Below are 24,412 nucleotides of genomic sequence, written 5' to 3'. Positions count from 1 at the left end.
ATTTGTATTTTGACTTTATTTTGCTTTTTAAAGAAAATTATAGTTTAATAGAATAACATTTGTAAAACCAATACCATGATTAGAAAGTCATTTTTATCTCTGAGAGTATTCTTAATTCTACATTTCCTCTGTCCTTTGTGGTTTCTTTCCTTCCTTCTTTCTTTTTTTTCATTTGAGTGTTTAATTTACCTGGAATTTATTCTGGGATAAAATGACAGATACTGATCTAAATTTATTTATTTAAGGTGTCTACCAAATTGTCCCAATCCAGTTATTGAATATTCCATCTTTTCTCCACTAATTTGAATATCACTTATTTCATATACAAAATTTCCTTACCTACTGGGGTCTATTTATTGATTTTTCTCTTCTGTTTTATTGCTCAGTCTGCCTTTACATGTGCCAGTGTCACACTATTTTGATTATTTATATTACATTTTCCTTTGATAATTGCTGATCTAGATTAATTATATGATTTTTTTAAATTAATTAATTAATTAATTATTGGCCGAGTTGGGTCTTTGTTGCTGGGCGCCGGCTTTCTCTAGTTGCGGCGAGCGGGGGCTACTCTTCGTTGCGGTGCTCAGGCTTCTCATCGCGGTGGCTCTTCTTGTTGCGGAGCACGGGCTCGAGGCGTTTAGGCTTCGGTAGTTGTGGCACGTGGACTCAGTAGCTGTGTCTCGCGGGCTTTAGAGTTCAGGCTCAGTAGTTGTGGTGCATAGGCTTAGTTGCTCCGCAGCATGTGGGATCTTCCCGGACCAGGGCTCGAACCCGTGTTCCCTGCATTGATAGGCAGATTCTTAACCGCTGTGCCACCAGGGAAGCCCGATTAATTATACGCTGATCTTATATTAAGCAAACTTGCAGAACTTTTTAATTAGTTTTTATTATTTGTTACTTCTCTTGAATATTCAAAGTAAATTGTTATATCATCTGCCAATATGGGCAATATCTTTATCCCATCGCCTTTTAGAAAGGGTTTCATAACCTGTCTTTCTGTTCACTAATTTATTCTTCAACTATGACTCTTTGCTTGAAGTCACCCCATTGGGAACTTGTTCAGCTTCATTTTAAACTTTATTTAACTTTATATATTTTATTCTCAGTATTTCCATTTGGTTTTCATTATTTTATTATTTAGATGCTTGTTTCTGTCTTATGTTTCAAAAACTCCTTTATCTTTTTAGGGATTTTTAAAAATTTTTTTGAAATCTTAACCTGCCACCTGTCAGATACCCATTAATTTCCCCTTTTCCCCCATGTTGAATCTAATGGTTAGATTTACACACACACACACACACACACACACACACACACACGTGCGCGCGCACACTTAAACATAATAGCCCTAAATATCTTATTAGTACCTATCTTTGGAAGTTGATTTCAAAGTTTTTTTCATATGGTTATTATGATTATTAGCTCCTATAAGGGCAGAATACAGAAAAGGAATGCCCCTTTTCATTTAAAGCACAACAAAACCCAAAAATCAACCCAAAAGGCAACCACAGAGTTTTCTGGGTGGCAAGTGTTATTAAATTTCTACATGCATTATATCATGTAATTTTCACATGTAAGAATTCTATTAAAATCCATTTTACTAGGGAGGAAATTAAATTTCAGAAAGCTTAGACAAGTTGTTCAAGATATGGTGGGAAGTGGCAAAAGCCAGGGCCGAAACTCAGTCTTTTGCTGCCTTCTGCCTGGCCTTTGCCTGGGTTCTAGGCATTCTAGATCCAGATTATGTATCTTAATATTTACATTAATGCAGGGAAAACAGTTCACTCAAAACACCTTAGAAAGTACTTTTGTTTTTTTAAGGACATGCAGTATACCTACTACCCAGTGGAACAGTAATTTCTCTGAAACCAGATAAATAAATGAAAATATTTTATTGCATATCCAAACATCTATCAAGGTCACAGGGAGTAATTTTGGAATTTCTGATATAATCCCCTTTAGTAGACCTTTAGTTTATTTACACCTTCATACAGGCAGAATAAACAGAAGTCAGATCAACTTTTAGCTGATGTTATTTTAGAAAGAGGTCACAAAATAATGTTGGAGTGGGATGAAAGGGGATTACTTGCAGCAAGTTTTGTGGTAGAGATGTTTTTAAAATCATATGATAACCTTCTCCCAAGGTTTAGTTTATTTCTCACAGTAATATAGATTCCTGGTATTAAATTTGTGTATGACTATGACAGTGCTCTTTTATATATGCTCTTTTATAGCTCTTTTATATATGAATTCCTTATTATTCCAAGTTTAATAATGCTAGATACAGGAGAACTCAAAAGCCTAAAACCTAGTAATTGCTAATAATCCCTGAACCAGTATTCCATGAATCACTTTTTGGTTGTTATTTTTTATTTGATGAAAACAGTACTGATATTTAATTACAAATACCTACTAAAAGTAGATACCACCCAAGTTGGGTGCTGTTTACTCTCTGGAATTCCAGAGAGTATATATTGAGATATAGATAGATAGATAGATAGATAGATAGATAGATAGATAGATATAGATATAGATATAGATATATAGATATATTGAGATATATATTCAGAGCTTGTAAATATTAGAGCAAACAGGAATCTTTTAAAACATCATTTCTGATATGACTTAGAAACATGTACTCAGATTTTCATTTTTTGATTGTTACATAATTTAAGCTTCAGAAAATTAGTCTACAGCTCATCAGCTCAAACTCTAGCAGAGATAATTTGGCCATCTACAAGATAAAAGATAATGAAAAAGGAATGTTCAGCAGTATCAAGTGTGGAATTTGGCTTCCAAATGGGAGGAAACATGATTCATAGTGTCCACTGTTTATGTTATATAATGAGAAAGATTTAGACTATGAAGGGTCTCCATTTGAAAAAAGGACGCTATACCTACGATAGTGGAAGAATATGGCTCTTTCATAGCAATGTGCTCATTTACCTAATATACAGAAAGTTTCTTTCAGAGGTTACCTTTACCAAATCTCACAGTTAAAATTACAAAATCACCCTTAGAGAACTAATTGAGATAAAAGAGTAATAAGTAAAATTTACCTTCATGGGGAGTATTCTTTTATTTGTACCTCCAAACAAGAATGGACATCAAATGTATTCATGTCAGTAATTTTGATGTCTAAGTATTAAAATGAGAAAAGCAAAATCAGATATACGAGTCAACTCACTTCACACTTTTGAAGAAAAAAGGAACCACAGGCCCAGAATTTAAAAACGAAAATGTTGTTTATAGGTTTGCTTTACAAGAGTGAAACATGGGCATGCTCGCCAGTCAGAGGCTGGGGACCATCCACCCCAGTTCTTTAACTCATCCAAATTCCAGATTTTCTTTATATATGAGTAAGACAGAGACTCGTTTTATGAGCACTAGTTGGGGAAGAACCATCAGAGAGGGAAGATGTGACTTAGAGAAACTCAGAAGAGAGAGGAAGGTGGACCGTGCCATGTTAGCAAACTTTCAGAAGCTTGAAAGGGCACTGGCTACATGCAGGGTTCAGGATTGCCCTTAACACATTAACACATTTAAAATCTATAAATCCAGGGAAATAAAACATTGTAGGTCTTTTAATGAGTCATAGTGTTTGTCTGGGGTGGGAACTCTTTAATGATTGCTTTCATAGTTCCAATTTTTGACTTTTTAAATGTATGACATGTCTTTAATCATATAAAAACAATGATTCTGGAGGCGCTAGTTTCTTCATGCACATCCTCCGCCATTTCAAATGTTAACTCTTACAGTCCCGTCAGAGAGTGGAAAATCCTTATCACTTACATGAATCTGAAGATTTTCTGGTTTTCTCAGGAAATGGTCTCTGAATTATTAACAATATTATAGTATAACAGATTTAAATTATTCTGATTTGTAATTGGTGGAGAGAAGAGCTTTATAGCGATTTGTCAAGAACATTGAAACAGTACCTTTCTACTGAGCTTAAGATTTTATAGACATCATAGAGGCATTTTAAAGTGAATAGAACAATTTTTAATGTTTGCCCATATATGAAGAAAGTATTTTTCTTACATGGTAGCATTTAATGAATGATTATGTTGTGTCAAAAGGAGATTTCTATTTAAATATGAGAAAAATGTTGAAAAATTTATTAGGTGACAGTTATGCTGCAGCAAACTGTTGTAGGGTGATTTGGAATGGGGAGAAAATATCAGTTAGAACATCTCCATATAATGAAATGAGAAGTATTTGGTGAAAAACCCTCCATGACCAGTGTGTACTTACACAACCCATAGCAGAGACTACAGTATAAAGATTGAGAAACTGAAGATGCTTTTGTACTTGTTTTTTGCCATCACTGTTGTCTTTACCTCTTCTTATTCTAATACTCAAAGTTCTCAAAGAGGTTTGCATGTTTTATTTTAATGGAAATTTCTTGAAGGCTAAAGCAGTTGAGACACATTAACAGTTATATTGACATTAGTTTCATAGTAATGTCATTGAGGTTATTTTGAGAAGATAACATTCTCATTTTTCACTTTGCTAACTCATACTTACATATCATAATCAACCAAATGCTTTCAGTACTTATATTTTGGGGACACATTGCCCTTTTCAAATCTTGTTCCTACATATTGCTTTACTTAAAAAAAAAAAGTATACCATCAGAGAAAGACATTTTGAAGCTAAGCTTGGTATATGATTTTCTTGTATTATTTAAAGTCTTTACTAATAAATAAAAATGTTCCATTTTCAAATTTGATATCATCAGCATCGTTATCCTGAAAGCAATGAAATTATAGTTGATTATGCCTTGTCTCCTCAGATAAATTTACAAAGAAAAATGAGAGTTACTGGTGTGATTACTCAAGGAGCCAAGAGGATTGGAAGCCCAGAGTATACAAAATCCTACAAAATTGCCTATAGTAATGATGGAAAGACTTGGGCAATGTACACAGTGAAAGGCACCAATGAGGATATGGTAAGACTTATATGACATTATTAATTTGAAAGTAAACTCCCATAAATGATCATGGATTACCAAAAGATTACTGAATATTCAGCAGAAGTCTTACACTGTTGAAAATAAATATATTATTCTTTTAATTGGACCAGTGGTGTGGAGAGGGTACGGTGTTATCCCAAATTATCAATGTATAGTAGCTACCTTTTAAATCTTTCTCAGATTTTAACCGGTGGTCCTATAAACACTTTATCACAAAGTTAGCATAGTCCTGTGTATGAAATTAAGTTTTATTTTTTATTTATTTTTTTGTGGTACGCAGGCCTCTCACTGTCGTGGCCTCTCCCATTGCGGAGCACAGGCTCCGGACACACAGGCTCAGTGGCCATGGCTCACGGGCCCAGCCGCTCTGCGGCATGTGGGATCTTCCCGGACCGGGGCACGAACCCGTGTCCCCTATATCAGCAGGCGGACTCTCAACCACTGCGCCACCAAGGAAGCCCTAAGTTTTATTTTAACAACAGTCAGCTTTCAATTTCATTTTATTGCTTTGACAGATTAGCACTCTCCTTAATCAAATAAATACAGATCAAAACTATTATTTTTAAAGAAAAAATATAATTTTTAAAGAAAAACACCAAGTTATAGAAAACATAAATACCTTTATATACTTCATATTGGAAGAAAATTTTGTTCTTTAGCAGAATAAAATATTTTAGAAGGAATGGATATAATATTCTATGTCTCCTTTGCCTTTTCATATATTTCTAATTTTTAAATTAATTTTACCCCCAATTTTTAATTTAAAGAAAATCAGCACTGCAGCTCATTCCATTTAAAACTGAGTCATTAGACTAGACTCTCATATATTTTATGAACGATTTTTTAAGTTACCTTCTTAAATGAATTTAAATAGGTTTTCTGATTACCAGGTTATATAGAGGGTAAAATGAGAGTGAGATTTAAAGGAATTTAAAATAACACATTTTAGCACTTATTTTTTAGAGAGAAATTAGCTTTTCACTGGAGATATATATGAAGAATTAGGAGTCTCTTATCTGGGACAGACTGATAAGGAAGTAATCTTGAGGAATGAGACCCTAAAATGTTATAAATCTGATCACAGTATTAGAGAAACTGAGTGATCAGGAAGCAATAGTGAAGACTGGCTCCTAAAAACAAAATGAAACAAAAAAACTATAATTACTAAGTAGCAAAATGAGCAGACAGACCCCTGTCCCAGATTAAGCTGAAAGATTAAGATAGTCTGAAGGAATGGCCTCAAATTGACATGACCATCATAGTAGGGTATAGATTAAGCCATAGGTCACAGTGGTTTACAGCTTTAATGAGGATTCTGTCTATAGGTTTGTTGGTTTTTTTTAGGGATATGAGCATTATATTTTATATCAATAGAAGAAAAATAAAATACTAAGGTTGCAGAAAGGTATTAAATATTGAATTTACAGAAAATTATATTTATATTCACTTCTCATGGCAAGGTGCTTTCTAAATGCTCCAAACCCCTAGATTATTTAATCCAATCTTTGAGAGATTACGTGTGTATGTAGGATATAGGGTCAATATATGAAAATAGGTTTTTTTTAAAAAGCTGTTGCAGTTAATAATTTTAAACTATGTTATCTCTTTTCATAGGTGTTCCGTGGAAATGTTGATAACAACACACCCTATGCTAACTCTTTCACGCCCCCCATAAAAGCTCAGTATGTGAGACTCTATCCCCAAGTTTGTCGAAGACACTGCACTTTGAGAATGGAGCTTCTTGGATGTGAACTGTCAGGTGAGTCTCATATTATGTATTTCTGTACTCTCTTTAAAGGAAAAAAAGTACATTTGTATATAGTGTGTTACTAACTTGCAATTTTTCAACACTCATAGATGTTCATTTCTGCTACAAAATGTCTAGGGCTTGGTTCAATGAGAAAGAGAGAGAGAGAGAGAGAGGAAGATAAACAGGCTTTAAAACACGCTGCAGAATAGAATTAATGTAGAAGGGGCAATGTATTTCTTTGAGTGGTCAAAGAAAGTACAACAAATTTTCATTGGAAACTTTTGTCAAATATAAATGTGCCTTCTTGATTTTAATAATAACTATGATTTATGTTTTATGACAAAATTTCGTAAAAACTGGAATCTGCCTGACCTCATAAATTGCAGTTACATTTAGGCTATATGGCATAGAAAAGTAAGCTTTATCTTTGTACACCTACCATAAGAATTTAGTTTTGTCTTTTTTTTTTTTAGGTTTTATGAAACATGTAAATTTATCATTGCTTCCAAGGAGACAGTACTTTACAACCAAGATTACTACTATGAATTCATTCTTAGATCATTTTTATCTAACAACCTGCTTATTGTACAAACGGTGGTTTTCGAACACAAAGATAATCTATCAAGTGTCTCAGATTTAAATAATCCTTGTCTTCCAGGAGCATCAGGAGTAGGTATAAAGATGAAGACTTTATGAGTGGATCTCACAGTCGTTCACTTTCAATCTAGCTAGATTCTGAACTAAACAGAAAATCTTGTCTTGGCGTTTCACTGTGCTATATTTTTGGTGGTTGTTCTTATATTTCTATCATCAACATTTACAAACTATCTTTGCCACTTTGGCCTGAGATTTTGTTCAAACCGCTGTGTTTCTAAGAAAACTAAAAATTCATGTGTGCCCCACTTTTTAGTGTAACCTCCAAGTATGAGAGACTTTTGTCATACTTACAGAAGTGCCATTTAGTTAAAATAGGACACATCCCTGCAAAGAGACAACTGAGAGCTTTTTATTCATTTCAAAATGTTGCATATAGGTTAAAACACACACTTTATCTATTTCCCTTCTTGGGTTTATTTGTGATGTTAAGAAAGGGAATGATTTTCAAGGAAACAGAAGTTACTAGTAAAAAACAACCAAACTTTAAATGAACCCATTACATTCAAAGGAGTTAGAGACATTTGGACAGATGAGTGAATCTATTGATATTTTAAGAATCACATTTTCATATTATATATGGGTGTCTTTTATGAAGCAATCAACATACAGTTTTAGTACCATTAATTATCGTAATGGGGATGTTTTCCTTATTTTGGTAATTTGAACTGGCTTATTGACTACCAGTAAATCTCAGCAGAATTATTGCTGCACGGTGTTTATATTACATGTCACTATATCACCACAGGCCAGTGTCATCCATAAGTCATTCATCATAAAGCAATCAAGAGGAAGCCACAGTATGATGAAGTTTGCTGTTAAGTCCCATGCTTTTTAGTTGCTACAACATCGCCTTCCCCAATTTTTCAGTCTTTTGATTCATGAGAGCCAGTCTCTCAGACATGGCACAGTTACACCCCTAAGATATGAACATATTTTACTTTCAAGTTTGACAAGAGGTTACACCTGACCCTTTATGGATTTTTATGTTTTCAAAAAGAAGCCATACCTCATCTCCCAACCCCACAAAATGATTTTGAAAGTGTATGCAGAGAATAATATCTCTTAATGAATGCTTATGAAAAAATAAATAAATAAAATTTTAAAAAACAGTGGGACTTCCCTGGAGGTCCAGTGGTTAAGACTCTGTGCTCCCGATGCAGGGGGCACGGGTTTGATCCCTGGTCGGGGAACTAAGATCCCACATGACCTATGGTGTGGCCAAAAAAATTAATAAAAATTTAAAGCTAGGGCACCACCTCACTTTAGAAATAATCAATTTTGTTGTTAATACCTCATTTTGTTCAGGTCCTCTCCATGTTGGTAAAAGAGTTAGTTTATACATATAAAATCATATGGATGAGAAGGGAAATTGGTGATGTGAGGCAAATTGACAGAGAGGTTAGCTATAACACTTGGAAATAAACATTAGTAGAATGTACCAAACTATTTCCCACAACCCAGTGCAACACTGTAAAGCCCAAGGCTGCCTTACTGTATTCAATAAACTGTTATAAGAGCTCTCAGCCTGCCTAGAAGATAGCAGTTAATCTTTTTCCAGATACTTACAAAGAAAATTCCCCTAAATTCTCGAAAGAGATATGATTTAAGATGTTTAGAATGAAATGGATCATGACCGTGATTAGTAAAAGAATAGTCATTCATTCACTCTTTGAACAAATTATTCAGCACTTCCTCTGGGCTGAGTACTAGACAACAGACTGGGTAATGAAATGAATTCTGTAACTAAGCAGAAATGGTCAAAGTAAAGGTATGCCTTTTCTATCCAATACTTCAAAAACTGTGTTACATCGCAAAAAGGAGAAAAGCAACTTTGTATCTCTTTCCTTTGTGTCTCTTCTGCAAGCCAAGCGGTTGTACAAAGATTCCAGTGGCAAGGTGGGGGGCCGGTGGTGATAACAGAAGAAAAAGTCAGAAATCCATAATACAGACAATGCACGTTACCTTAGAACTGGTTGAAGATAAAGAGCATGCTATTAAGACTTTAGAACTTTCTAAAATCTTTGAGATTTTTGTCATGAAATTTTTCTTTTTCAGAATTTGTATTTAGGATTTAGAACTATTTATATCATGGAACTTGGGGTATAGGTCTCCTATGCCTGCAACTCAACAAAACTTGAGCTAAGACATCCAATTGGCTAGCCCTCTATGTCAGTCTCTGTCATGTTTGCATAGGATAGGAATTTCCTAGAAGGTGGAGGTGAAGGCAAATATGGAGGAGCCTGAAGAAGGAAGACTTGATCTAGATCGACTAGGACAGAAAGCAAGTAATTGTAATTAAGAATTATATTTATCAGTGAAAAGTTCTAAACCACCCCTCTTAGAGCCTGGACTGAAAATGGTCTAGTTTCAGAAATTGCAGCCAATCATATGATATTCTTTAATACTCACTGGTATGCTGATTTGGGGATTTAATACTGTCATCTGTTGGAATAAGCTTTATGGAGATAATAAAAAATAGCTAACATTTACTGAATGCTAGCTATATGCCAGCACTGTTTCTAAATATTTTATCAACTAATTTCTTAGAAGACTTTTTAAAGATAATTTTGATTATTATCACCATTTAATAGTTGAGAAGACTGAGGCACAAAGCGGTTAAATAATGAGTACAAGGCCACACAGCTAGTATGTAGGGCATTAGCAGAGTATGAGGAGATGACATTGATTAGAGAAGTCTCCTATTTTATCTTGGCTTTCTTGATGATCAAACTTACCTGTGTGTTCCTTGGCCAAAAGGTAAAATTTTACATATGGAAGACTCAGACGATGGCTAATATGATAATAGAATCATACTTTCCATTACAAGCTTTGTGAATGTAATTTTGTCACAATTGCAATTCAACATTGGGAAGTACTGTATATATGTACATACATACATACAAGATTTTTCAAGGACAAACAAACCCAAATTTTGCATCATGTCAAACCTGAAAATATATGTGGCAGATTTGAAAATCTTCAAAAAATATCCAATACTAGAGGTTATGGGGTATGATTAAAATATAATAATTTATGAAAAGTCTTGTCCATTAATGGTTTTTGCTAGAATTAGCTTATTTTTTTTTCTGTTATCTGTTAGTTTAAATTCTACACTAGCACAATGTGAGGTATATGGTATACGCTGAATAAATATTAGTTTCCTATCTTCCAGAAGAAGTCATGTTGGCATTATAAGAATCAGTGATAATGATTAACAGGTTTCTTGGAAGACAAATGCTGTCCCGTTTAGAACATACCATTGGAGCAGTTTGTGAAAATGACTTTGTACTGAGGGAATTTTCATTTTCAGTATTACGAAAACAAATAAAAGAAAACCAAATATCCTTTCTGAGAAAATGTTCCATTTTTAAAGACAAAATGAAACTGTTGAAAACTGGGAAACCGTCATGAGGCTATCGGTAATAAGATAGGAGAGAGCATTTCAGCATTGCTTTCATTTTGCAAAATTATCTATCACAGAAAAGTAGTTTGAATTGTCTGTCTTGTTTTCAATTTTTCCAAAATGTATTCAGACAAAATAGCTTGAATTGGTTATCTTGTTTTTTGATTTTGTTCCCGATTTATTTCTGATTATAGCCTTTTTTTGAATTTAGATGCTCTCTCTTTGGTGGGATGAATAGCATTATGCTTAATCTTCTCTTGCCTATCCAAAATGAATACAGAAAACTTCCCAGCATGATAAATTATTTTTCTCATAGAGCCCTTCTCATTTTCTTCCAGGCTGTTCTGAGCCTCTGGGGATGAAATCAGGACACATACAGGACTATCAGATCACTGCTTCCAGCATCTTCAGAACTCTGAATATGGACATGTTCACTTGGGAACCAAGGAAAGCTCGGCTGGACAAGCAGGGCAAAGTGAATGCCTGGACCTCCGGCCACAATGACCAGTCACAATGGTTACAGGTAATATTTTCTAAAAATGTCTCACTACCCACTTTTCCTCTTCCTTAGAAGATTTCCTGTTGGTTAGATAAATATCGGAATCATTATCTTAATACTAGTTTAAATGAGCCTTCCTCTGTGGCTTAACTAAATGGGTAAAACAAAAATTCCTTATGAATCCGTTTTCGTGTGCTATTTTTACTCTGATGTTGATTTATAGATGCTACTGTCAGACTGATGCAGCAGGGTGGACCAAATCACACTATATATAGGTCAATTCCATTGATTATGAAAGGATTTGCATTTTAACTCTCACCTATTCTAATGCTTTGTGTCAGTATTGGTTTGAAAGCATCACAGCAGGAATCCAAACCGCCTTGAAATCATGCCACTGACCAGCAGATTGTTCCCATAGAATCATGACTCATGACTTATTAGCTCTTTATCTGTGGTTGCTAAGCAATGGAGCAATTTGATTACATTCTCATAAGAAAGCTTGCTTGTAGAAGGAAAGCATAGACATTGCAGTCTGTTTATCATTTGCAAATGAGGTAAGATTATAGTCAGTGCTTCTTAAAACAACCTTCTTGAAGCGCACCTATTTGCGGAGTACTTTTAAGTATGCACAAATTTGTTAATGTCTTCTGTAGCAAAGAAAAGTAAGACAGCTTAATTCTATAATGAGGTCATTTTATTTGAAAGATGTGCGTTCTCCTCTTATTGATTTTTTTATGCTGCATGTATGAGTTTCAAAACGGTGGTAATTCATTGTATTTCTGGAAATCACGAAAACAATTACAATAGCAAATGTCACCCGTCGTCAAACCAGATTTGCCACATATGAAACTGTTCTTACAAAGTCACCTAAATTTCCAAGTCTCTTCTTTCTTGACCCTACTTTTCCCTATTCTTACAGAAATATTCACGTTTTTTCTTTACTGTCCCCTAACATTCTACCTGGATCTTTATTGATCTGAAGCTTTATTTAGTTCTTTCATTACCATACATAATGGATAATTATGTATGTCTTTCTCCTTTTACTATTCTGTGAACTTTTTGAAGGTAGACTTTATACATATATATATATATATATATATATGTAATACAGGACATATTTATCATCCCAGAACCCAGCCTCATGTCCTTGCCTATATGTAGCAGTACTACTAAATTAAATCATTCATTTGACAAATGTTTGTGATGTACCTCTGAAGCGTCACATACCGTGATAAATAGCGATGGCACATGAGTGAGCAACACACTATTCTAGCTCCTAAGACATTACCTCTTTCATAAACCATTCCTTTTATTTGGTTTGCATGACACCACACTTTGTTTTTCTTCATCCTTCTAGCCGCTGCTTCGCACTGTCCTCCAGGCCTCCCTTCCTCTGCCTGTTATCTTCCTGACAACCTCAATTTCACCAACTCCACAAACTCACATTAGCCAATTTAGTGAGTACTGTTTATTTCAACTACTGAAAAAAGGATTCAACTTCTCTAAAATTCTTTCCCTTCTCACCATCCCCACTGCCACTTCCAGGATCCAGTCTGCCATCCTCTTTCACCTTGGTTTTTGCAGAAGCCTCCTAACCAGCCTTCTGGTTTCTGGTCTGACTCTCTAAAAACCTGTTTCCCAAATTGTAACCTATGTGATTTTTTTTCCCCTAAAATGCAGATGTGATTCTTTTACTCCTTTATATAAACCCTTCAATTGTTCCCCATCAGCCTAAGAATCGAGTGCAGCTTTCTTAAGATAGCCTAAAAATCTTGGCGTGATTTGGCCTCAATTCACCTCTTACCACACTTCTAAATTTGCTTCAGTTTCTCAAACCATACACTACCTCTCTCTTCCCCTTCCGTTATAAATGTGCTCTTCCTAGAGGAAAAGAATGGAGAGAGCACCTCTGCCCAGAGCATCCCTAACCTTTTGTTGGTTAAATCCTTCAACTGTAGTTTAGATGCACTTTCCCCTGGGAAGGCTTTGCTGCCAGCTCCATCCCACACCAAATCTAGCTTAAGTTCTCTTCTGGATACTACTGTGTCCCCTGTAATTCTCTCACTGTCACATGATCACACTCTATTGGAAGTTGTGTCTTCATGCTACATTATTTGCTCCAGGAGGGATGGAACCACATTTGCCTTTTTCTACTTTCTCAGTCTGTGGTCCAGTACCTAACTAAATACCTGTCACAATACCTGACATGTGGTAGGCATTCAATAAGTACTGTTTTTGTTTTATTGAAGTATAGTTGATTTACAATATTGTGCTAGGTTCATGTCTACAGCACAGTAAACATATATATATTCTTTTTCAGATTCTTTTCCCTTATAGGTTATTATAAAGTAATGAGTATAGTTCCCTGTGCTATATAGTAGGTCCTTGTTGGTTATCTATTTTATATATAGTAGTGTGTATATATTAATTCCAACCTCCTAATTTATCCCTCCCCCATCCTTTTCCTCTTTGGTAACCATAGGTTTGTTTTCTATGTCTGTGGATCTATTTCTGTTTTGTAAATAAGTTCATATATATCTTTTTCTTTGTTCTAGATTCCGTATATAAGGGGCATCATATGACATTTTTCTTTCTGTGTCTGGCTTACTTCACTTAGTACGATAACCTCTATGTCCATACATGTTGCTGCAAATAGCATTACTTCATTCTTTATGGCTATTTTCCATTGTATGTATGTACCACATCTTCTTTATCCATTCATCTGAGGATGGACATTTAGGTTGTTTCCATATCTTGGCTATCGTAAATAGTGCTGCAGTGAACATTGTGGTGCATGTATCTTTTCGGATTATAGTTTTCTCCAGATATATGCCCAGGAGTAGGATTGCAGAATCATATGGTAACTGTAAGTTTAGGTTATTAGGGTACCTCCATACTGTTTTCCATGGTGGCTGTACCAATTTACATTCCCACAATAAGTACCATTGAATGAAAGAATGAGTGAATCGATCAAAGTACTATTCAATTTAGTGATTTGGGCCTAAAATGCATAGAATTTGCTCCCCAATTTAAGAGACCAACTGCTAATATCCTCAAAATTTTAAGTAATATTTGAAAAAGAAATCTAAAATTTCATATTAAAGGTCTGGCCTTTTTAATAAAGGAACTAAATTTTCATAATCGATAGCCTTTATGAACTTTTCAAGTTCTTAATTAGAAGAAACCATGGAAAATATCCTTTCCGTTTGTTAGACTTGAATGGTGAAGTTAAACTTGTTCTTTGTTGCTGTATAATATTTTTAAAATTGAAAACATTTCAGTCATATCTCAGATTAACTGGGTGTGGCCAACATTATTTGTGAATCATAATGCCATGTGGAATAAGACAAAATATTTTACACCCCATAAGTAACTCAGACAGGCTGGTAGACTCTAGAAATACCCACATAACGGTATAGCCAATGGCAAATTTCTTTAGAAAGATCAAAATAAAACAAGTATTTTTACATGAATCAGGGTGTAATGTTCAATGCAAACCTTCATCCATCACTTTTTTAAAAATTTATTTATTTATTTTTGGCTGTGTTGGGCCTTCGTTTCTGTGCGAGGGCTTTCTCTAGTTGCGGTGAGTGGGGGCCACTCTTCATGGCGGTGCGCGGGCCTCTCACTGTCGCGGCCTCTCTTGTTGCGGAGCACGGACTCCAGACGCGCAGGCTCAGTAGTTGTGGCTCACGAGCCCAGTTGCTCCGCAGCATGTGGGATCCTCCCAGACCAGGGCTCAAACCCATGTCCCCTGTATTGGCAGGCAGATTCTAAACCACTGCACCACCAGGGAAGCCCCCATCACTTTTTTAAAGATGACTTTTCATCTGTCTTCTTAAAGTCACTTGCATGCTGAAATTGATTCATTCTGTTGGTGACAGATTTCTGTCAATTCAAGGACCAGTTGTTCGTAGTGTATGTCTATTTTTTGTTGTGTCAAAACATATTCAGAATCTCCAAGGCAAGGTGAACTGACATCTTTATTTTTATTTTTTCGTTTTTGACATCATGCAAGAAAATGGTCCAGAATTGACAATTTTTAGTGTCTTCTCCTCAAGAGAGTAGAATCTGTTCAACTGTATATTGTTACATTTGTTAGTATCTTTGTTGAAAATAAGGTTAATATTTTCATAGATAATGTATAGGGTGATTTTTTTAAATTTTTGGTGTAGAATCAATTTTTATCCTTATTTAAGGCTTCTGAACTTATAAATTTTGGCTGTGATCTTAATGCATCAATTCTGAGAAATAGCAGGGCTGCCATTTAAATCCTCTTTCTTTGTTATCGGTCTCCTACTAATTGTTTTTTAAGAAATTTCTTTTATATGCCAACTATACACGTAACTCTTTAATAATGAGAATTTTATTTCAGTTTGATAGATTTTTCCAAAACCCAATCATATAGTATCTGGAAATAGAATTGTTGAATATGAAACCAAAAAAAAAAATCCTTTACCCAATTGTGATATATTTTAAGGAATCTTTATGCATTCTTTTAAGGAATTCTTATGTATTCAAATATCACTTTGACATTTTATTCTTATTATTCCTCTAATGTTTCTTCCATTCTCTTCTCTAAGGTCAAAATCTCAGAAGTTTCTCAAGGAAATGTTCTTGTGGGGTTTTTTTAGGAGTGATCTTAACCTAACTGATTCGTTTCCTTGAGTTACTGTTAATCATGAAATCATTATGCTATTCCTATATGAACATGGCAAAAATGTGTTAAGTCCACAGGCATTCCTAAGAGAGAGGCATTTCTCAGACCTCTGAAAAACTGTTGTTCCATCACTTGATATGTTTGATGGTCTCTTAAACTTTGAGCAAGAAGTTCTATCAATGTGTTTTCCAAAAGCCTACAAAGGTTAAATTGTAGTTCCTGCCTTTCAAAAAGTCTTACCTACACCTAAGTTGAAACATAATAAGGCAGTCATTCCTAACTCAGAGTTGCACATTCCTAACACATGGTTGGACTTTATTTTAAACCCTGTTATAAAGTTAGTGACATTTAATTTACAGAGATCTTTTAGAAGCAAACTATTATTATCTCCTGTGGCTAGTTTCTAAACAAAAACCCAGAAATTTTGTTGGGTTTTAAGGTGGATTAAATAAAACAAATGACAGAACCGAGGAAGCACATAGTGGGTACCCAGCAACAAGTAGTTCCCTTCTTTCTCTTTCTGGTGGCTTCTGAAAACTCAGGAGAGCATCATCTGACACCACCAATTATGACCAAGAATGAAGATATGCATACATATTTTTGCTTCTTCCAAAAGGAAATTTCCAATAAAACTATGAAATATAAAGTAATATATCATTAGATCAGTTGCATACTGTGAGCAATGTTGATAGATTACATAAATTTGCATTGGCAAACAAAAATTTTAAATATTTTTACCTAGGCAGCATCAGTTGTTTTTCAGATTCTTTACCTGAGAGTAATAATAATATTATTAATAATTTAAAATGAACATTATGTCATTTGGCAATGTTCTCTACTGAAATCATGTTCTTCTTAGAATGTCTATGTGCTTTTAATGTTCATTTTTAGGACCTTTTCAACAGATCGTGTAAATTCCTTTTTATTTATGCTCAGATTATACAAACTGATTAAAATTGAGCATGAGGTTGAGATGTTTAGTGACATTCTATCAGGAGTAGGAACATTACTGATGATAATCTTATAAATTGTGAAGAAATATTTTGCTACAGTAGATGCATCTAAACAAAGCACACTCTATGAATTCACTTGGATTGATTAAAAACTTGTTTTAAATAAGACATCATAAATTCTCTTATAGTGAATACACTGTGTATATACTCATTGCCCTATTTATTGGTGGTGACTATAGAAAATGGGTAATTCATCATCCATAATTGAATCTATGAAAATTTTTTTCAAATTTCATAAAAGGTAGCATAATATAAATGACTAATAAGAAGAAAAATGTCAGAGTGTCACTTAGGAAATGACCTTTTGGTCTATTTCATGGGACATTTGCTAATTCAAGGTAGTCTGCATAGTATTTCAACCAAATCAGTAGAATTAATAGAGTTGTTAGACTGCACATTTTAATGCTGACCTTTGTCAAAATTGCAGCTAACCCTACACAGCTTCATTTCAGTACTAATTTTGTGGAAATGTGTAAGAAGGCAATTGAATTTAGGTTTTCAAATTAAATAAGCCTTGTTTAATTTAGTCCATTTCAGATTTTTAAAAGGGAGTATTCTAGCCATAAGTTTTATAACTTCTTTAAAGCCATTAACTTCCCTTGCTCTCTGGACAATGTATTTACAGAAGAGCTAAAGGAAAGGTTTTTGAGGATCAAGGGACCTCTAAGCCACTGGGAAACATTTGGCAATATGAAGGAATATTCTGATTTCCAATTCACTATTTCAGTCTTTCATATCTAGTAAACAGTAAGCCTGCACGAAGGTTTCAGTTATAAAGCAGATATATAAGAGATCAAATAATGAACTGATTTATGCAGGATTGTAAAACATCTTCCATCTTTCATAAGTGGTAATATATTTTGGAGTGTATGAAATGAATCAAAGGAGTCTATACTTTGCTTGGATTATGAATTCATCTTTAAATTTTTTTATAATTTTATAATATCAAAGGAAATCTCCATGATCCATTAGGAAAAAAACTTTTAATGAGCAAAACAAAATTGAGTAGGATATTTATACAGAAAATACTTAGAGGGCAAAGAAAAGTGCCATAAACATCAGTGTAGCTGTACTGAGGGCATAATTCGAACTCCAAAAATCTGGTTTTGAAGGCTGACAAATCACAGCAATACTCTGGGATCAGTTTTTGCTCTTTTTCTAAAATGTAGCTATTACAAAAAAAGATAACCTCTCAGGCAACCTTCCCTTTTAAAAAACTCTCACACCACTAAGATTCTAGTATCTAAATGATGATTGGCCAAATCCAAAGTAGTCAGAAAATTACCAAACCTACCAGATAATTTCTGGTGAAGTTAACAACATTGTATAATTTAATTAGTCTTATGGTATAGCCGTATAATCTTAAAATAAACCTTTAAAAAAGTTAACTTTTATATTCTGCATATTATATCTACTTAATACCCAAAACTTTTCCCCTACCTTTCCACCCATTCTGATTTTGAATCATTTCTTTGTTTTATATCTCTCTTTAAACAGCTTGAAAGAAACGAATTCCCTAAGACACGGCAATTTGACCTATCAAGCCATTATGAAGTACTAATACATTAGCATTTACATATAGGACATCATGAAAAATACACAAAGCAATAGTTCTGGTGGCAGAGGAAGGAGTAGATCAGATTGAGTGCAGGGTGCAGTTTTGGAAGGCAAGCCCCGATGGTACATGAAAATTGGATGGAAGCTTTTTGGTTCAGAGGTTATGTTAAATGGCTTCATAATTTTTTAATTCAAATAAATATTTTTGCAGCCCCTCTTATAACAAAATACAATACCACGTGCAAGGAATTGAAAGATACATTGGGCATTGTGTCCACCTGCAGGTGTGATTACTGATGCCCTAATTGTTATGGATTCAACATTCCAAAAGCAATAAACTGGAATGTGGGAAGCTGGATGCTTCTACTTAGAAGCCATATTTGAAACCACTGAAAAACTGAACAGCAGGATTTAAAAGAATTGTATGTGCACAGCAGGCCCGTTCATGTTTTTATGTTAATGAAAACTGAATGACTTCTGATTCCTTTGTATGCAAATAAATTTTAATTTGTGGCATATTAGCTATCTTTATAGTAACAAAATATAGTCACAAGAATAGTAATCATTTCCCTCTAAAAATATGAACTGAAAATATGCCAATGAGTAAAATTTAGAACTTGGGAATGCTGTTTCAAGTAAGATGAGCATTTGTGAAGGCTTTCAAATAAAATGGGAATCAACTTTAATCAGTGATCCCATTTTGTCTTTAAAGCAGCCCTCTCAGTGACTAAGTTATTTCTGTTTTAGGAGGCTACAGAGAGTCTGAGAGATTTGCTAAAGATTGCATAGCCAGTCAGCAGTACAAGGGGAGCTCAATACACCAGGAAACTCATGCAATGATTTTTACCACAGTATTTTGTAAACCATTTAGTGAGTGAGGGGATTCCTTTTTTCAGGGAATGTTTGTTGGATTAGGAAGCTCTTCCAGGGTCCAGTGCATAGCATAGCTCTGGCCATACCTTTCTTGAAGGAGAGCTTCTGGTACCACTTTGGATCCAGCTTGCCCTCTAAATCTGTGCTTCTACACTGTAAAAATTGTATACCACTTACAGTGTTAAACATTGAACGCACTGAAGTTAAATATTTAGAAAATATAATATCTATTTTTTTGGTTTAAGATGAAACAAATAGGAAATATGATGAAAATTCTAGCTTTCTTCCTACAACTCGATGGTGTGTCCTTTGTGCACACACCACATTTTAGACAGCGCTTCTTTGCCCAACACTTTTGATTGTAGTTAAGCTCACCTGGCCTGGTTACTTTGGTTTATACTAGAGATCTTTGTAATTTTTCTTCGAAGCCAGTGGTGCTATGATGAATAGGTCATTCAGTTTTCATTTACATTTATGAGTAAGGTGTCTTTCACTTGTGAAGTATTTATTTGCCAGCTAACGTTGACGTAAAATAAATTTATTTATAGCAAATATTGCATTCATTTTCTCTTTCACTATTAAATTAGCATTTCTGTGAGGAAAACATGCCTCAGTGAAATGTCTTTTAAGTTTCTTGTGTCTCTGTTTTATGCTGCTATTGTATTTCTTTGGCATAGTATGTCTACTGGAAAGTGTAGGTCCATCTACCCTTGCCTATTTCCATATTAGCCTTTGGTTAGAATATTCTCTCATATCCTTTATGATGTGCCTAAGGACATAGCTGCCTACCAATTAATCACTTTCTGGAATTAGTATATATTTTAATCACTTTCTGGAATTAGTATATATTTCAGAGGAAAATAGATATCAATTTCCTTGGCCAGGACAGATTGTGGGTTCAATATCAAGGCCAACCAGAGTTTTGACTTCTTAACTCATGACTTAAGCTCCTTACCCAGGTCTATCTAGATATCCAATGCTGCTCCCTCCATTTGGCCTGCCTGCCATTCCCTGCGAAACCTGGTGCACATCTGACTGCCCTCCCCTTGTACCCTCTTCTCATCTGAGCTTTCCTGGGTCCTTGTTCTTTGGATTATCTCCTCTTTGGTCTTGCATTAGGGCTCCAGCCTGCCCTCTGAAGGCTCATTGCCTATTTATCATCAGCTCATTTTCATCTTTGTGGAGTTTCAGCCCTGCCCTGGCTCTCACAGGGCCATAGCTGACCTCAGTCTTAGCTCTCTTAGCTCCTGGTCCTGGCATTCAAAATTTTTATTTTTCCAGATGCATCTTTTCTTCACATAGTTCTACCAGTGGAATCCAGTCCCCCTTACTACAGACCCAGAGTTTCTAAAAGGTCCTCTCTTTCTCAGTCTGATTATGAACTGATGAAAATAGGATAATGTATATCACTCTTTCATCCTGAAGATGTATGTTCTTTAAAACGAATTAGATTCCCTTTCTCCCCCAATCGTCAGTTTTATCAGCATTTTTCAAAATGTACCCTGAAAAACACTGTTTCTATAAGATGCTCCGCAAAACAACAACAAAAAAAGATTCTATGCTGAAATATATAGTAAAGTCTATATCCTCTTCTCTGTTCTTACTGATTCAGATGAATATTAACATAGGATGCTTAAAAATACTATAGGAAAGAGATTTGTTTTACTTGGTGATTTTCAAACTTATTTGGTCACAGAGTGCTTTTTAAAAATAACTACCAAGGGACTTGCCTGGCGGTCCAGTGGTTAAGACTTCGCCTTCCAGTTCTGGGGGTGCAGCTTAGATCCCTGGTCAGGGAGCTAAGGTCCCACATGCCTCACAGCCAAAAAAATCAAAACATAAAACAGAAGCAATATTGTAACAATAAAGACTTTAAAAATGGTCCGCATCAAAAAATCTTTTTTAAAAAACTATATATTTAAATAAATTAATTAATTAAATAAATATAACTACCTTAACATCTCCAGAAACCACTTTAGAATATTCTGTATTAATTAATTTGCATTTCTGTAGCACTTCGTTGTTTTCAAAAGGCTTTTCTAAGCATCTGTATCTTTGTAATAATCTGGAGACATATAATTATTTATGTAAAGTGTTCTGTCCCAAAATAGGAAAAAACAATTTATAGAGGTTATATGACTTAATCCTGTAAGTATCAGAACTTGACTCAAAATTCCAGTTTCTCTCTTTTCCATTGAGTGCCATATTTCATGGCTGTTTGCATCTAACATCATGTAGGAAGAAGTCTAACCTTAGTAGCCTTTTATTTTTCATGAATTTTGTTCATGATTTTCATGGGTTTTTTTTCAGTACAGCAAAATATATGCAAAATATGTGTATTTGGAAATACGGTTTTCCAATTCACTTCATTCTTCTATTTTTGTGATAGACCTACTCAATGTCCCAATTTCATCAATTTTATGTCCATATATGTACAAACCAAGCATTTAAAATTGCCTAAGTACTTTCAAAGCATTATTTTCATTTCCTGTTTAGAAAGAATGTTGCACATAAGCTAAAGTTAGCCCAGGTGTGCCTGAAGCATAGTCAACCCATGTCATCAATAAAATGGGCTCTGTACATTGACCACTTTAAGCACAGAAAGTAACATGTGAACAGTTTTGCCTCTTAAGAAACAGTTCCTATAAGCTAATGAGCTTATTAGCTAGAGAAGTTCACAACAGCACACAAATGTTTGTCAACTCAAGTGGTAAAAAAAATTATCTCCCATTTGTTGAAAAGTACATCTGATAATCTTCTTTAAAACTGTTTCCCTCTCATTTAAAATAACAGATTTTCACTGGAACTTATCTTTAAATAAACTGTAAAGTTGGCCCTCCTGAAAATGTTCATACCCTTTTGCTTTGCCTTCTCTGTGTTCACGGTGTAAAGGTCTCTCTCCATTCCACTAATGGAAGCTTTTGTAACTGACATGCATTAAACTTTAACATAGAATTCATATTAGGATAGTTACTGTTTTACAGTAAAAGAGGACAGTAAACACATGTAACGGACATTTTGTAGCATCCATCTGTTGAGCAAAGCAACCTCAGAACTGTGGGTGCATCATTATTTTATAGATACGTTCCTTGCAGGTTTTCCTCACTTAAGAAGTGAGACTGCAGTCTCTTTGAATATGATTTCTGTTGCCCCATACATTTTCTCTTCTACGTGCTCAGTGGCTTTTGATAGAGAAAGTTAAAAGCAGATAAGAAGCATTTTATCCAAAGTTATCCAATATAAGAGAGAAATCAAGAGATATTTACCTATAATAATTATTAATTAGTACCTATTTATATGATATCTATAGTTTTAAAATTAAAATAAAATTTTGTAGATTGTATTCAAAATTGTATTAATTGTCATTGTGGCATTGTATAATGATTATTATTACCATTTTATAGGCAACATAGCTGACAAAACCAAACATGGTTAAGAGGGCTGAAAGTAAATGAATACAATAAAAGCAAGGGTAATTGAATAACTGTCATTCCAGTTAAACTCTGAGTCACCTTTTTCCCTTCTCACAACATGCTACCAACTATTTGAGGCTCAGCTTTTGTTTCTTTCATGAGAAGTACTATGGATTTTAATCCCAAAGCTGTAGGGTTTGATGGCCCTTCATGAGTACCACAGGACCTATCTGTTCTGTTAAGTATATGCCTGGTGATGTGGAAGGAGCTGTATATACAAGGTAATGGATCTAAGAGTACTTAGAATGTAACACTAAATATATATATGTATGTCTCTACACCCGCCTCAAAGCTCCACAGTGGGAAATAGGGGAAATTCTAAAAATAAAGCAGCTTTAATGCCCTCACTGGGACAAAGCACACCACCAGCTGCTTGTGTCTTTTTGCATGTTGGTGTCAAAGTCATCCTCTCAAAGTGTGGTTTAGAGACCTCCTGCTTCAGAATCATCTGGCATGAGCTGGCTGAAAATATGGATGCCCAAATGCCATTCCCAAAGACTCTGATGTTTTTAGGTCTAGAATGGGCATAGAAATGTACATTTCTGGATATATATTGAGGGATTCTTGCACTGTGTGAAATTGGAGAGAAAGGAATTGGTAATTTATGGCTTGACTGATAAACATATTCATTTAGAGGCTGCCATTTTAATGGGACTTGCTTAGATATGTTGAATTGAAAATTATTTGAGTGTGTATCTAACTGCACCTTAGGAGTAGAGTATCAAATACTTCAAATTAAGGAAATGTCATTATACCAGTAGGCAGAATTCAAAAATTTCAGCCTTATATTGATCTGACTTTTATTAAATGAATGAATCCAACAACAAATCTTTAGTTTCTCCTAATTCTGTAGGAAATAGGTTGTATCGAGCATACTCACATAGAACCAGATCTAAAATCCAAGAAAGAGGATCTGTGTTGGTTTCTGTATCTCTAGTATCCTCTGGCTATGAAAAGTAGCTGGGTGGGTGGGTAGGTAGGTAGGTAGGTAGGTAGATAGATAGATAGATAGATAGATAGATAGATAGATAGAATTAAGGTCTAGTGTATGGAATTATGGAGTTATTGTGGAATTAGAGATTTTTGTTAATTGGTCCTTTGATATGTGTAGTGCAATAACAGATATTCCTAACAATTACCTTGAGATACTACCAATTTCTGAAGTAACATTTGAAGAGAGTAAAATATGTTCAGTGAAGATAGAGTATTAAGTTTACTGTTTTTGTCTCATAAAGAAGCCTTGTTTAAAGTAGGTGCTTATTGAAAGTCTGTTGAATAATGTTTTCAAAACGTGTCGATGTATGTGCAGTTTATAGAGTTAATTTTAAATTAATTGGTATATTTGATAAGAAAAGGTATTTTGTAATGTTAGGATGGAAAACTCTATAGCAGAACTGTCTGGGTTCAGACCCTTTCTCTGCCACTAACCAGTTATGGGACTATGGAAGAGCGATTCTACACATTAGTGTCTCAATAGTCTCATTTTCTAAATAGTAACAGTAGTATCTTATAGGGTTGTGTTAAGAACAAAATAGTAAAGTGCTTAAAAAAA

The 24,412-nt window shown here is 34.6% G+C and overlaps 1 protein-coding gene across 2 annotated transcripts in view; it reads left to right on the top strand.

Moving 5' to 3' along the window:
* EDIL3 (EGF like repeats and discoidin domains 3) overlaps window positions 1-24,412 on the top strand; it is a 439,395-nt gene that overhangs the window by 303,582 nt on the left and 111,401 nt on the right. For both annotated transcript variants that reach the window (XM_059061090.2, XM_059061089.2), the window contains 3 exons: window positions 4,796-4,951; window positions 6,590-6,734; window positions 11,124-11,308. In XM_059061090.2, coding sequence (XP_058917073.1) covers window positions 4,796-4,951; window positions 6,590-6,734; window positions 11,124-11,308 — 486 coding nt within the window. The remainder of the gene's footprint in view (window positions 1-4,795; window positions 4,952-6,589; window positions 6,735-11,123; window positions 11,309-24,412) is intronic.

Source organism: Kogia breviceps, chromosome 4 (assembly GCF_026419965.1).
Source record: "Kogia breviceps isolate mKogBre1 chromosome 4, mKogBre1 haplotype 1, whole genome shotgun sequence".
NCBI classification, from domain to species: domain Eukaryota; kingdom Metazoa; phylum Chordata; class Mammalia; order Artiodactyla; family Physeteridae; genus Kogia; species Kogia breviceps.
This window is presented reverse-complemented; position numbering and strand designations above follow the sequence as displayed.